Genomic DNA, 13,227 nt, shown 5'->3' with positions numbered 1-13,227 from the left:
GGCACATGGGACCTCTACCTTAATTCAATGCAGTTGCACCTGCTGGAAGTCTGTTTAGATGTCAAAATGAGAAAGCAACAGATCAGAGGCCACTGACGCTTGTGGTTTAAGGTCATTAATGTAGAATGGTGCCAAGATCTAGTTCCATATTACAGCATTCTTGCAGGAGCAGTGGAAGGAGATTGCGGGGGGGCGGGGGGGGAGGAAAAATTCTATATTTACCTCCAACTATGTGGATTTACAAATGACACAATAGTTATTGCCAAAAGCAAATTTAAAAATGATTCATACAATTGCCATTTGTCAGATCAGAGCTAGACAGGAAATGTGGACACCGGAAGGAGGAATAATAAAAAAAAAGCAGCTCAAGTAAAAAATTAAGAACTGTATTGCAGGTACACATAAAAGAGGACAAGAAAACAAACATACCCTACTTAAAATGTTTTAATTTTGTGCATTTATATGTAATGACTGCAAAACCCTTTTCAGTGTTTCTCAACTAAAGACTCTGTTGGGCACATGGCAATGTTAATGCATAGTAGTGTACCATTCCAAAACATTTTTTTTATTATTACAAAGTGCTTAAGCAGCCACTTTATAATGAATATATCATGTAAAATATTCTCAATAATTTGAAATCAGACTAAAACATTTGTTTAAAAAATGACAGAGATAAAATTAGTGCTTTTGAGCTCATCTCTGTACTTTTCCCCTGCCCTCTACATCATTAATGATTTAATTTTCTCTTTTTTTAAAAAAGTTTCTTCTCTCTATACACTTTGGAAACAGACCTTCGCTAGCCGTTTACTTAAAAAAACTATTTAAAACTTTCATTAATTAATCTTGCTTATTTACATGTACTGTTCTTTCTAAAAATGTACATTTGCTGTTCGAAATATTGCAGTGTTTATTGCTAGTGTCACTTTCTTGTGACAGAAAGGACAGGATAAAGTGAAGAATGGAAAACAGTAGCTTATGTTTAAGTTGTGTGGCTGTAACTTGTGCAGTTTTTGATATGGATTCTGCTGTTAGCAGGAAAGCTTTTCCTTAAAATAATCAAACTGCTATCAATAGTATGTAGAGCCTTGTTGAGTCATCGCATTATCTATGCTTTATAATGGTCCAACACTTAGAAGTCATACTGACCAGCTATTATTCAGAACATGTGTGTTTACATGGCCACTATGTACTAAATGTGAACACTATAAAATCTGTGTGAACATAAACTAAAATACAATATCAAACGTACACTGACAGCATGTATACATTTCCGTAAGAACTTAGAAGCTGAGAGTACTGTTGTCACGTACAGCAGATAACATGAAATGATCCACTGGCTAAATGTTACACAAACTATAAAAATTTTGCGTTCTTTGATCATGGTAAATCACAAGTAATAATCTGGGTTATGGAAAGGTAAGTGTGAAAGAGCAGGATCTCATTGATGGCTAGTTCTTCACACTTAAGGAGTAAGACTTACAAACAAACATTAAAAAATAAAACAAACTTTCTCTTCATGGAACTAATAGGCCGGTGCCCACCATGTTACATACAGATCCAGGAGCAGGGAGGTGGTGTTGCTGTTTGGCAAGTGGCTTTGGTAGGCTCTCAGTACCTGCAAAAAATCTCTCTGGAAGCACTTAGTGCTGTTTCACAAAGTTAAGGCATATTGCAATTCTACATAATAAATACAATTAAAATTTACAATATTAAGGTAAGGCATCAAATTAGATTTTCCATAATCTGGGACCAAATATTGTGCCAGGTAATCAGTTTGTTTAAAATGCACATGGTTTGGTCAAAACACAGCAATTTTATCAGCAGTCAAGACAGAAGCTGCCTTAGGCCAGGTGAGATCATTCTGTAGTGTCATCAGCTGATAGCACCTCAAACTGCAGTGGTAATGAGGCAGAGAAAGTAGTTTTCAATCTAGCCCAAGGAATGATTTTTTTTACAACACCCTCTCCTATTTAAGGCAACTACCATTTATAAAGTGAGCAAATCATAGTAAGAAGAGAGTTTCTGCAGTACAGTTACAAAGAACAGTGCAAGACTATATTGGAATTTTCTGGCATCAGCCACACTGAGCACGACAAGATGACATTCAGCCAAAGAAATCTTTCCTGATGGTCGTAGAGGCAAAATATTTGAAGTTGCCACTGTTCTTTTAAAGAGCTTCAGTTGCATGAAATTGGAGGACTACAGATGGCACAGACTGCAGTAAAAGACTGGAAACATCCATTATTTGTCTCAAACAGGGCTTTTCTGTGAGCTACAGTCAGCTATGAATTCACAGTTTCTACTCCATGGAAGTTTGCTTGTTGCATTTAACACCAATCTGCTATGTAATCAAATTCCTTGAACATTCCCTGCTCTTCCTCTACCAGAATCCTTGGTTCCCGGGGTGGTGTAAGAACTGGTGCCTCTGAGGTAAATTCTTCATCGAAGTTGCTAACGTCTTCTCGGTCTTGGATTATGGGCTGGAATGGGGGTTTTACTTTCTTTGCTAACAAAGCGTTCCAATCAACAGCCTGTAAGAAGAAATGAAAAATATAAATAAGAATGTTTAATAAACATGTCCATCGCAGCGCAATTGGTAAGGGATATAGCAATGTGAAAGAACGGTTGCTCTCCTTTCAGGTGAATTATAGAATGGATGCAATTCCCAAGCCTTTTGTCTTGATCAAATGCACATAATACTGACTAGAACTTGCAATGGTTCAGTTTACTGGTAAGGTTCTTTGATTTATCATATCCTCCCATTCAGTATCAGTGCTTCCCAACTCGACCCCAAGAAGTACAGCCTTAAAACCACTGGAGGAACCCTCAAGTAGCAAGGGACCTGCATTTGTATGCACTAGCCAATACCTGTAAGGTAATTACACTGTTGGCTCACCACAGAACTGCTAGCATTTTGCAGCTAGTTTTGGATCACTGAGTATATGAAGGCTGAGGCAGATCTTTGGACAGAAAGGTAGTCAAGAGTTAAAGTGATTGGGCAGAAAATTGACCAAAGATCTAATCAGCCATGTCAAGCTGTCACTGGACCCATGACCATTCCTATACCTTGTACATAGATAGTCCTATATGACTATAATCTCCCATTGCTTTAAATGTTTAGGTCATGTTCCTTCCTTAATACGTTATCAATATTGACAGGTAGAGCAACCTAGCTGGGTTCTAACTTATATTTCCTAGCCACAGCAGAAATTCACCCTGGAAGTGAATGTTTCACAAGCACTTTTATATAAAACACCCTAGGCAGCCGTGATGGTACTTGGAGAACACCTACAGGGATATCTGCATACCCGAGAAATTTCAAAATCTTCCCCAGCTTCTTGAAGCATTTTTCAAAATAGCAAAACTGGGATTAAACTTTGTATAATGTCAAGCAAATATCAGACCCAGGAAAACTGTGGGAAGGAAGAATGGCATCTAATTCAGGAATCACAATGCAACTACAGTATCAGCTCAGATTTGTAACTGTAGTGCAGTGACAATAAAATTCTAGCATTAACACAGCTTTTCATACTGATCCAAAGCCTGGCAACGTAATCTGCCTATATTTCACCCCTTAGAAACATAGAAAACCTACTGCACAATTCAGGCCCTTCGGCCCACAAAGCTGTGCTGAACATGTCCCCACTTTAGAAATTACTAGACTTACCCATAGCCCTCTATTTTTCTCAGCTCCATGTACCTATCCAAAAGTCTCTTAAAAGACCCTATCGTATCCACCTCCACCACCGTTGCTGGCAGCCCATTCCACACACTCACCACTCTCTGAGTAAAAAAAAACTTACCCCTGACATCTCCTCTATACCTACTCCCCAGCACCTTAAACCTTCTAATTTGTCTTTGGGACCTTCACTCAACTGTTCACCCGAGTCTATTAAGGCATACAGTGGTGTGTTAACATGACTTGTATTCTGATCTGAGTGAGTGGCTTGGTCCCACAACCTTTGTTTAATATTCTGAGTGCTTGGCCAGTTCTAATCTAACTGAGAGTTTTTTTCCCCCTGATTCACCTTAATGAACAATCACATAGTTGGTCTTTTTAGAAGCACTTAGAGCCACATGAAACTACTCTTGCCAGCTACTACCTCTGTATGTGCCACTTTTTCCTCCAAGTTTACAGAATCTGAAAAACAACAAGACAAAATCCTTACTCTGAAGAATGTTTGTTTCTTTACGTCTTCTGCATCTCTTTCGCTTGCTCCCAGACGCCGCTCTGGGTTCCTTCTAAGAAGCTAATAACAACATTAATGCTAATTAGTGTTTAAATAAACTCTTTGCTGAAAAAATGCATATGTAGAAATACTGTTCAACCAAATTATAAACAAATGATAACTAATTGGTATTTGAAAATAACCTTTTTTCTGAATGGAAATAGATTTTGAAAAGTACATAGTTCCTCAGCCACAATAAGGTTACATGTACAGGAAGAGTGCATTATATCTTCTGGTATGTGGAATGGCTTACAAAAGTTAAAAAAAAAAATCAGTAAAGAATTTACGTATTTCAACAGATATTTCATGAATCCTGCCAAACGTTTGTTGGGTCTCATTTCAGGATCAGGATTTTTTTTTTTACACCCCAGTTCTCCACCTCATTCAAATTAGACAACTTATCAGTATAATTGTTTGTAATGAGATGATATATCAATCCTGTTTTCCAGCAACCTCCACCACTTACAAAGAATTTTTTTAAATCTGGGACTTCAAAAGGAACTTGGGGATCATAAAATTTACTGAGTAAATAATTTCTGGTCCCTCTTGAACCATTTCAATTGGTTCACAGTCCATGGTAGGTCTCAATGTTAACTCATAACAGAAGTACACAAGGTATATTTAGCAGTAGACCACGAAAGGACTTCAAAACACTGGAGAAGGAGCTCTTGTTCCAGGTATTTTTCAATGGGAGGGAAGCATCCCTGGCATTGTGTATGTTTATAATGCTTTGACAAATCAGAATCCATGTACTTGAGAACATGTCAAATGGCTCTTGCTACAGAAAAGGACATTAAACACCATTTTTCAGGCTGGACTTCTACTGAAAATGTGTGATTGACAAATAATTACTTTTTAACACATTTAAATACAGGAAATACTGGACATGGTAGAAATTTAAGAGGAGCATTGCTGTTCTAAACATAAATTATTTATTGGCTATATCGTGGCAAAGTAAGAGAAATACAATTCTATAGAAAATCAAAGGCAATGACAGAAGTTGTAAAAATGCACATAACTGACGAACTGAGTAAAACAAACATGAAAGAATGCTGGTGCTAAATAATGAATAAAAAACTGAACTTCCATCTTCAAGCACTGCTACCTATTTTGAAATGTATCTGCATAACTTTTACATCCCATCATTCAATTTGATGACAACAACTTCAATGAGTTTAAAAATCTAGGAAGCAGGGAACCAAATAATGTCAGCATACAGCTCTGAAAAGCTTTGCCAAAAAGAAATAGAAGGATAATTGATCCATCTAAATGGTACAACTTTTCTGTATTTTTTTTAAATGCAATTTTGTCAATAAACTGGTAGTTGTGCATTTTCTTCTCAATTACTGAGACATACCCTCCTCATGATGGAGATGGAATCAGTAGACAGGAATCTTGGATATCGCACTTCATCATTCACAATACTGTCGAAAACTTCTTCTTCATCATCACCAGGGAAAGGTGACTAAACAGGAACAGGAAATAAAGAGAGTAATCACTTGCATTGTTAAATGTATGGTAGGGTTTAAACAACAGTCATCCCAATCACTCCTCCTTACCTCACCAACCAACATCTCATAGATAAGAACACCCAGTCCCCACCAATCCACTGCCCGTGTGTATGAAGTCTCTGTCAGCACTTCTGGAGCGAGAAATTCAGGAGTGCCACAAAATGTGCTTGTTCGATCTCCAAAACCCATACCTGAAATTAATAACAACAAATGAGCCAATTAATCATTTGCATTTAAACATTTTTTGTGCAGCATGCAGTTATATAATTAAAATGATCTTCAGCAATGGTACACAATAATTTGAGTCACACAATGTAGATGATTTTAATTATAAAAATATTGTTGCATGAATTTTGAGGTGATACAACTTATGTAAATCATGACCTTCATAACAAGGACAGGCCAACTAAACAAACTAATTACATAAGGCGTTTTCCTATAGATCAACAGCAGTTTCTGTGATAACATGCAGAGACATTTCATGATCATACTCTATTAACATTTTAAGTTATTAGAATCTTTCCAGTGAATATCAAGAACTTGAGTACCTACCCTCCTTACAAAGACCAAAGTCAGCAATCTTGACATAGCCATCGCTATCCAGCAACAGATTATCTAGCTTTAAATCTCTGGAACATGACAAGAGATTTGCATTAAATCATTATCATTGTACTTTTGCTGAACATGTGGAATCAAATCCATTGCTATGCAATAGCACCAGGGTTAAAAGGACAGGATTAAGAGCAGGGCAGTGAAGAGCTGTTATTTTCTCCTGTCGTAAAGTTCAGATAGTAGCATGTACATTGACGGAGATGATGTTAAGTACAAGTCCAACTTTCTGGATAGCTCTTACCACTTGAATTTTCCCATATAACATCAAGTTGAAATAGATCAAATAGCTGCTTGCCTGCCACTGAAAGACACATTTGGCCCACTATGCATATCCTGGCTCTCGAGAAAGGCCATTTGGTCCACTGTGCAGAAGCCACCAGTTTGATGGAGTTATCCGATTAATATCACTCCCATCCTCTTTTCCCACAGCCTTGCAGTGTTTCCCTTCAAATATTTATGTAATTGTTACTTGAATGTTACCACTGAATCTACTTTCAACAGATAGGCATGGCACAATGGAGCACAAGTCCCTCTGTATAAAATACTTTCTCATATTCTCTGCTTCTTTTGCCATTCACTTAATATTTATCTCCTCTACTTTCCTACCCTTCCACAACTGAAAATATTTACTCCAAAGTCATTCAAGAGTTTCAGCGCCTGTAACAAATCTCCTATTAAGCTTCTCTGATTAAGGAAAAACGCCCAGTTTCTCCAGTCTCCAAAGAACCACAGTTACTCATCCTTAGTACTATTCAATTAAATCCCTTCTGGATTCTCTTCAAAGCTTTAAAGCATCCTTCCTAAAGTTCAGAACCGAATAATACATCAGATGAAACCCAACTATTCATAAGGATTCAGTAATTCCTTTGCTTTTGTGTTTTTAATTAATCAAGGTTCCAAAATTCTTTTTTTATATATAAATGCAGCCTCTTCAATTTGTTCTCCCCCTTCAAGGATTTGTGCACATGCACCCTCAGGCCTTTGTTTCTCCATCCCCTTTTAAATTGCACTATTTAGCTCATAAGGGCTTTCTTCGTTCTTCCCATTGCTCAGTATTGAATTCATTGGTCACCAGTGCGTGTCTCTCTGAAGTCTTTTGCTGTATTCTTCAACACTTCCTCTATCTCTACATTTTTCTGCAAACTTTGAAATTATGCTCAAGACATTAAAAAAAAAGAGCAGTGGGTCACAATACCAACTCAGGATCATCACACTGTACTTCGGTCTTAAAAACAACCATTTTATTCTCCTTTCAGCCCATTAACCAATTTTAAAACCATGCTACCACTACCCCGATATCTCGTGGATTTTAATTTTGTTAATGGCTACATATAGTGTTGCCAAATGCCTTTTGACTTAATTAATACAATTAATGTTGTGCAGATGAACATCAACCTTCATCAACCTCATCTATTAAGTCAATAAAACACTGTTTGCCTTTAACAAATCACTACAGCTTTTCCCTTGTTAGTTCATCAGTTTTCAACTAGAAAATCATTTAATCCAAGATTACTGTCTTTGAAAGTTTGCTTATCGCGGAGGCTAAAATGTAGTTGTTAACCCCCCACTTCCCTCCTTTCAATAGTCTGCCATGTCGACAAGGGTATCAACAGTAAAGGAATTACTCTCAGACTCCAAATGATACTAATCCTTTTTTCTCAATCTGGACACAAAATTTACTGTTAACAGATTACATTTGATCACAAAAGCCTGGACGAAAGCCTATAAAGGTCAACTGATAACCATTTACTCAGTTTCTAGGTTAAGATTAGAATACAAGGAGGAACCACCAGGCAGCAATCTCATCAAAGGATTCAAATGATATTATCTGAAAGCCCAAGTCAGTCACTTCAGGTTTTCATTTGTTCTAGGAATTAAAAGCTGCTGCAAAGTAATCACATATTTTTGCATCAAATTATCTTGGTAGCCCATCACCTTCCCCCCAATCCAGATTTTCCCAATGCAATGTTTACTTCCCATATATGTTAAGCTATGTTCAATGATCTATCGTTTGAGCGACTTTTTGAAAAGTGTCTCAGTATTTAAAACTGCAATTTGCAGAGATTTATCAAGAAAGCAAAGTTTTTATGGATCTCCCTATTTATTCTGTCAGCCAATCAAATTTGAATATTCAACATTTTTTGACAGTTGGAGTGAAGGGAAGGGTATTATTAGTTATGCACCTATTAAGAATTCAGTGAGTGATTCAGTAACAATCCAGACACATGTGAGGTGATTAATTTTGAAGTACTAATGAGGCTATGACATACACCAAGAATGGTAGGGGCCTTAGGGAGTACTGAGGAACAGATGGATCTTGGAGTACAAGTCCATGGATTTTTGAAGGTGGTAACACAGGAAGATAATGTGGTTAGGAAGGCACATGGGATACTGGTTTTCATTAGTCAGGGCATCGAATGCAGAAGTAGGGAGGTTACGTTCCAACTTTATAAAATCTTGGTCAGACCTCAGCTGAAGTACAGTGTGCAGTTCTGCTCACCGTACTGTAGAAAGGATGTGATAGCTCTGGAGAGGGTGCAGAGGGGACTCACCAGGATATTGCCTGGGATGGAACAGTTCAGTTATAAGGAGAGACTGGAGAAGCTTGATCTGTTCTCCCTGGAACGGAGGAAGTTAAGAGGGGATATGATTGAGGTATATAAAGTTATGAGGGATATAGATAAGATAGACTGCAGGAAACTCTCTCCCACGTTAGAGGTAGATAAAACTGGAGATCACAGATTTAGGGCAAGAGATTTAGAGGGGGTATGAGGGAGACCTTCTTCACCCAGAGAGTGGCAAGTACCTGGAATGTGCTGCCTGAAAGCGTGGTTGAAGCTGGGCTGTTGACAGCATTTAAGAAGTGTCTAGATGAGCACTTTAATTGCTTAGACATAGAAGACCAAGTGCTGGAAGATGGGATTAATATGGGAGGGTGTCCCAGTTGTTCAGCATGAATGAATAGGGCTGTTTCCATGTTGTACAATTCTAAGACTACTATTGATGAGCTATTATTTGTTGCTCAGTTATATCAAATTTTAATGTGTAAAAATCAGCTCACTGAGAAAGAAATTTAATATTCAAAGGATATTGCACAAAGGAGAAATCAAACAGTTAAAACATGGCTCTAGCAAAAAGGAATCTAATGTTATACAATTAGGAATAAACAGCAAATCAGGCAGCATCTGTGGAGAGAAAACAGTTAATATTTCGAGTTTATGATCATCTACCACAACTAGGAAATCTTTGAAAACAAGCATATTACAAGTCGCAGAGACGATGGAGGGGTGGGAAAGACAAAGGGAATGTTTGTTATAAAGGGAAAACCAACAGAGCATGAATGATAGAGCAGGCACGGTAGTGTAGCGGTTAACGTAATGCTTTACAGCGCCAGCGACCCAGGTTCAGTTCTGGCCGCTGTCTGTAAGGAGTTTGTACGTTCTCCCCGTGACTGTGTGGGCTTCCTCCGGGTGCTCCGGTTTCCTTCCACTTTCCAAAGACGTACAGGTTAGGAAGTTGTGGGCATGCTATGTTGGCGCCGGAAGAGTGGTGACACTTGCGGGCTGCCCCCAGAACAGTCTACGCAAAAGATGCATTCCACTGTGTGTTTCGATGTACACGTGACTAATAAAGATATCGTATCTTATCTTATGATGCTAATGGTGGTGGTGCCTGCTAATACAGGGTGGTAGAATGGAGATACAAGAGACTGCAGATGCTAGAATCTGGAGCAACCCACAAAGCGCTGGAGGAACTCAACAGGTCAGGCAGTAACTATGGAGAGAAATGGACAGTCGACGTTTCAGGTCAAGACCCTCCATCTGGACTGAAAGAGGGGAGAAAGCCAGTATAATAAGATGGGGGGGGGGGGGGGGGTGGTTGAGCAATAGGTGGATCCAGGCAAGGGGGGTGATAGGGAGGATGATGTCAGAAGCTGGGAGGTGGTAGGTGGAAGTGACAAAGGGTAGAAGATGATGGAATCTGATAGGAGAGCGCCGTGGAGCATGGAATAAAGGGAGGGAGGTGGCAAGGGGAACTAGTGGGAGGTAAAAGCTTGTTAAGCACAGTTGGCCTATCTAGGGTAGGATGTATAATAGAAGTGGATGAAATAGGTTGGAGGAAGGGAGAAAATATGGTACCTTCCCAACTAGGCAGTTCCGAAAAAGTTCACCAACCCGTGATGTTAACTGCTTTTCTCTCTACAGATGCTGCCTGACCCGCTGAGTATTTGCAGCATTCTCTTATTTCAGATTTTCAACAGCTACAGTGTTTTGTATCTCCCAATTCCCCCCCCCCCCGCCCCCTTTCTCCTCTATGTTCACCTCTTCCAGACAGATCAGCTGTGATTAGCCAAGCTCACCACCCTCTCCCAGCCAGCACCATCACCACTTTCATCACTCAGTCTCCTGGTCTCCAGACATTCCTTATCCTCTCACCCCTGCCTCTTCCTCTGAAACTTAAAACATGATCTTTCAGCAAAACAAGCAATCTGAAACATCAGTTCTGTTTCTCTTTACAGAATCTGCCAGGCCTACTATTCCCAGCAACTACACCTTTTTGTTTTTTAATTAACAATAATGGTTCTGTTACTTACCTGTAAACTATCTTGTGCTCATGTAAATACTGCAAACCAAGGACCACACAAGCAGCATAAAACCTGTTGCAAAAAAGTTGAAAATTACTATAAGCAAACATTTCAAGTGCACTCTTGTGAAACATGCTGAAAAAAAATAAATGCACGCAACATTTTTTCCTTGGGGAGTGTTTTGCTCTCAGCTCTCGCAAGCTGTGCCAATACCACAGACAAAGCTCTCCACCTGCAAATCTACTCAGGTTTCCAGTTAGAAGGCCTCTATGAGGCCTGAACTAGCACTGGAAGGTGCAAGAATCCACTTATAGTCAAGTTCTCTTCCCTTAGCCATTCCACTTTAACCAGTCCAGTCCCAAACGACCATGCTTAGATGCTGAAAACGTAAAGCACAGAGAGAACCTGCACTCTGTCATTCCCTAATAGTGAACTAAGCTATGCATCAATTGACCATAGTTACTACAATGCACAATCTTATAAAAAAGGCAAGTTGTCTTGACAATTAACACACAAGGAAGTAAACTGAATTTTTTTCAAACCCAAATGTATAGATACTTGATTACTGAAAAATATAAACATTTAGAAGTGTTTCAAATATAAAGCCTACTTGGCAAAGTGTTTTCTCTCTGCATCAATGGGGAAATGTAAATAGACAGTAATGTTTAATTAAAAATATAAATGCATTCACCATAAAAGCAAGCAAATAGCATCAAGAGCAAAGCAAACCAAGGAAGAAACTGCCAGTAATGTAGGATACTATTATTTACCTTAATGTTCACATGCAAGTATAAAATAGTCACTTGTTTTACATGTGGTTCACTTTGTTACACAAGGCTGAATTATTTTAAGCAACCTTGTAGGAAAATATTTTTCATACAAGAACCACCAACAGCAACAAGGTTAGTCACATAGGCAGCAGCAGGTCATAAGGCCCTTCGAACCTGCTCTGCCATTCAGCAAGATCATAGTTGATCGGATCTTAGCCTTTGATCCATTTTCCCGTCTGTTCACAGTACGTATTAATGATTTTATAGACAAAAAATCTGTTCATCTTGGTCTTGAATATATTCATTGACTGGGCCTCTGTGACTCTCTAGACATATAGAATTCCAAAGACTCATGATCCTCTGCGAGAAGAAATTCCTCCTCTTTTCTATTTTAAATGGGTGACCCCTTTTTTTTCCTGAAACTATGCTCTCCCGGTTCTAGATTACTCCATGAGGGGAAACATCCTCTCAGCAACTACTTTGTCAAGCCCCCTCAGAACATTAAGCATTGATAAAATAATTTCTCATTCTCCTAAACTTGAATTAGTCTCAATCTGCTCTACAGGGGGAAAAAAAATACTTCATCCCAGGAATAAACTGAGTGAACTTCCTGCTATGTAACTATATCCTTTCTTAAATAAGCCCAAAACTCTATATAATGCTCCAAGTGTGCTCTCAACAACGATCTGTACAGTTGTATTGAGACTTCTCTACTTTTATACACCATTCCCTTTGCAATAAAGACCAAAATTTCATTTATCTTCCTCAGTACGTGCTGTTCCTTTAGAAAGATAAATTGTTTTCACAGACGAGTACACCCAGAGCCCTCCATACCGTAGCACTGTGTAGTCTCTTTTCATTCAAACAATATTCTGCTTTTCTTCCCATTTAGTAATTTTAGCTTCAATATCCTAGCTCCCTTCACTTAAGTCATTGAAACAGATTATAAATAATCAAGGGCCCAGCACTAGTCCCTGTGGCATCTCACTTGTTACAGTTTGCCAATCTGAAAATGATGCATTTATCCCTACCCTCTTTGCTGTTAGTTAGCCAATCCTCTGTCCATACCACAGAGCTAACAGCTCTTGTACAGTAACCTTTTGTGGAAATCTAAACACACTACAGCTAAAGGTTCCCCGTTATCCACCCTGCTTGTAACATAGGACAGTACAGTACAGCAGAGGGACAGGACCTTCAACCAATGAAGTTGTGCCGAACTAATTAAGCTAATGATGCCTGATTAAACTAATCCCTTCTACCTGCAGATGGTCCATATCCCTCCATTCTCTGCATTTTCACATGCCTAAGAGCCTCTTAAACTCCTCTATTGTATCTGCCTCCACCACCACCCCTCGCAGTGTATTCAGGAACCCACCACTCTCTGTGTAAAAAAACTTGCCACACATCTCCTTTGAACTTTCCCCCCTCACCTTAAATGCACGGCCTCCGATATTAGACATTTCAACCCTGGGAAAAAGATACCACTAGTCTAGTCTATCTATGCCTCCCATAATTTTCTA

General features: G+C 38.9%; 1 protein-coding gene across 2 annotated transcripts in view; it reads right to left on the bottom strand.

Annotated features, from left to right (window-relative positions):
- Nucleotides 1–325: 325 nt before the first annotated feature.
- Nucleotides 326–13,227, bottom strand: part of pkn2a (protein kinase N2a) — a 119,921-nt gene continuing 107,019 nt past the window's right edge. The window contains exons 17-22 of one of the 2 annotated variants that reach the window (XM_052012374.1): nucleotides 10,947–11,009; nucleotides 6,293–6,369; nucleotides 5,789–5,931; nucleotides 5,587–5,694; nucleotides 4,170–4,250; nucleotides 326–2,531 (exon numbers count right to left, since the gene is read on the bottom strand). In XM_052012374.1, the coding sequence (XP_051868334.1) occupies nucleotides 2,328–2,531; nucleotides 4,170–4,250; nucleotides 5,587–5,694; nucleotides 5,789–5,931; nucleotides 6,293–6,369; nucleotides 10,947–11,009 (676 nt within the window). In that variant the 3' untranslated portion in view covers nucleotides 326–2,327. The remainder of the gene's footprint in view (nucleotides 2,532–4,169; nucleotides 4,251–5,586; nucleotides 5,695–5,788; nucleotides 5,932–6,292; nucleotides 6,370–10,946; nucleotides 11,010–13,227) is intronic. The other variant, XM_052012372.1, reaches the window with a different exon arrangement.

Source organism: Pristis pectinata, chromosome 3, assembly GCF_009764475.1.
Source record: "Pristis pectinata isolate sPriPec2 chromosome 3, sPriPec2.1.pri, whole genome shotgun sequence".
Classification (NCBI taxonomy): Eukaryota; Metazoa; Chordata; class Chondrichthyes; order Rhinopristiformes; family Pristidae; genus Pristis; species Pristis pectinata.
This window is presented reverse-complemented; position numbering and strand designations above follow the sequence as displayed.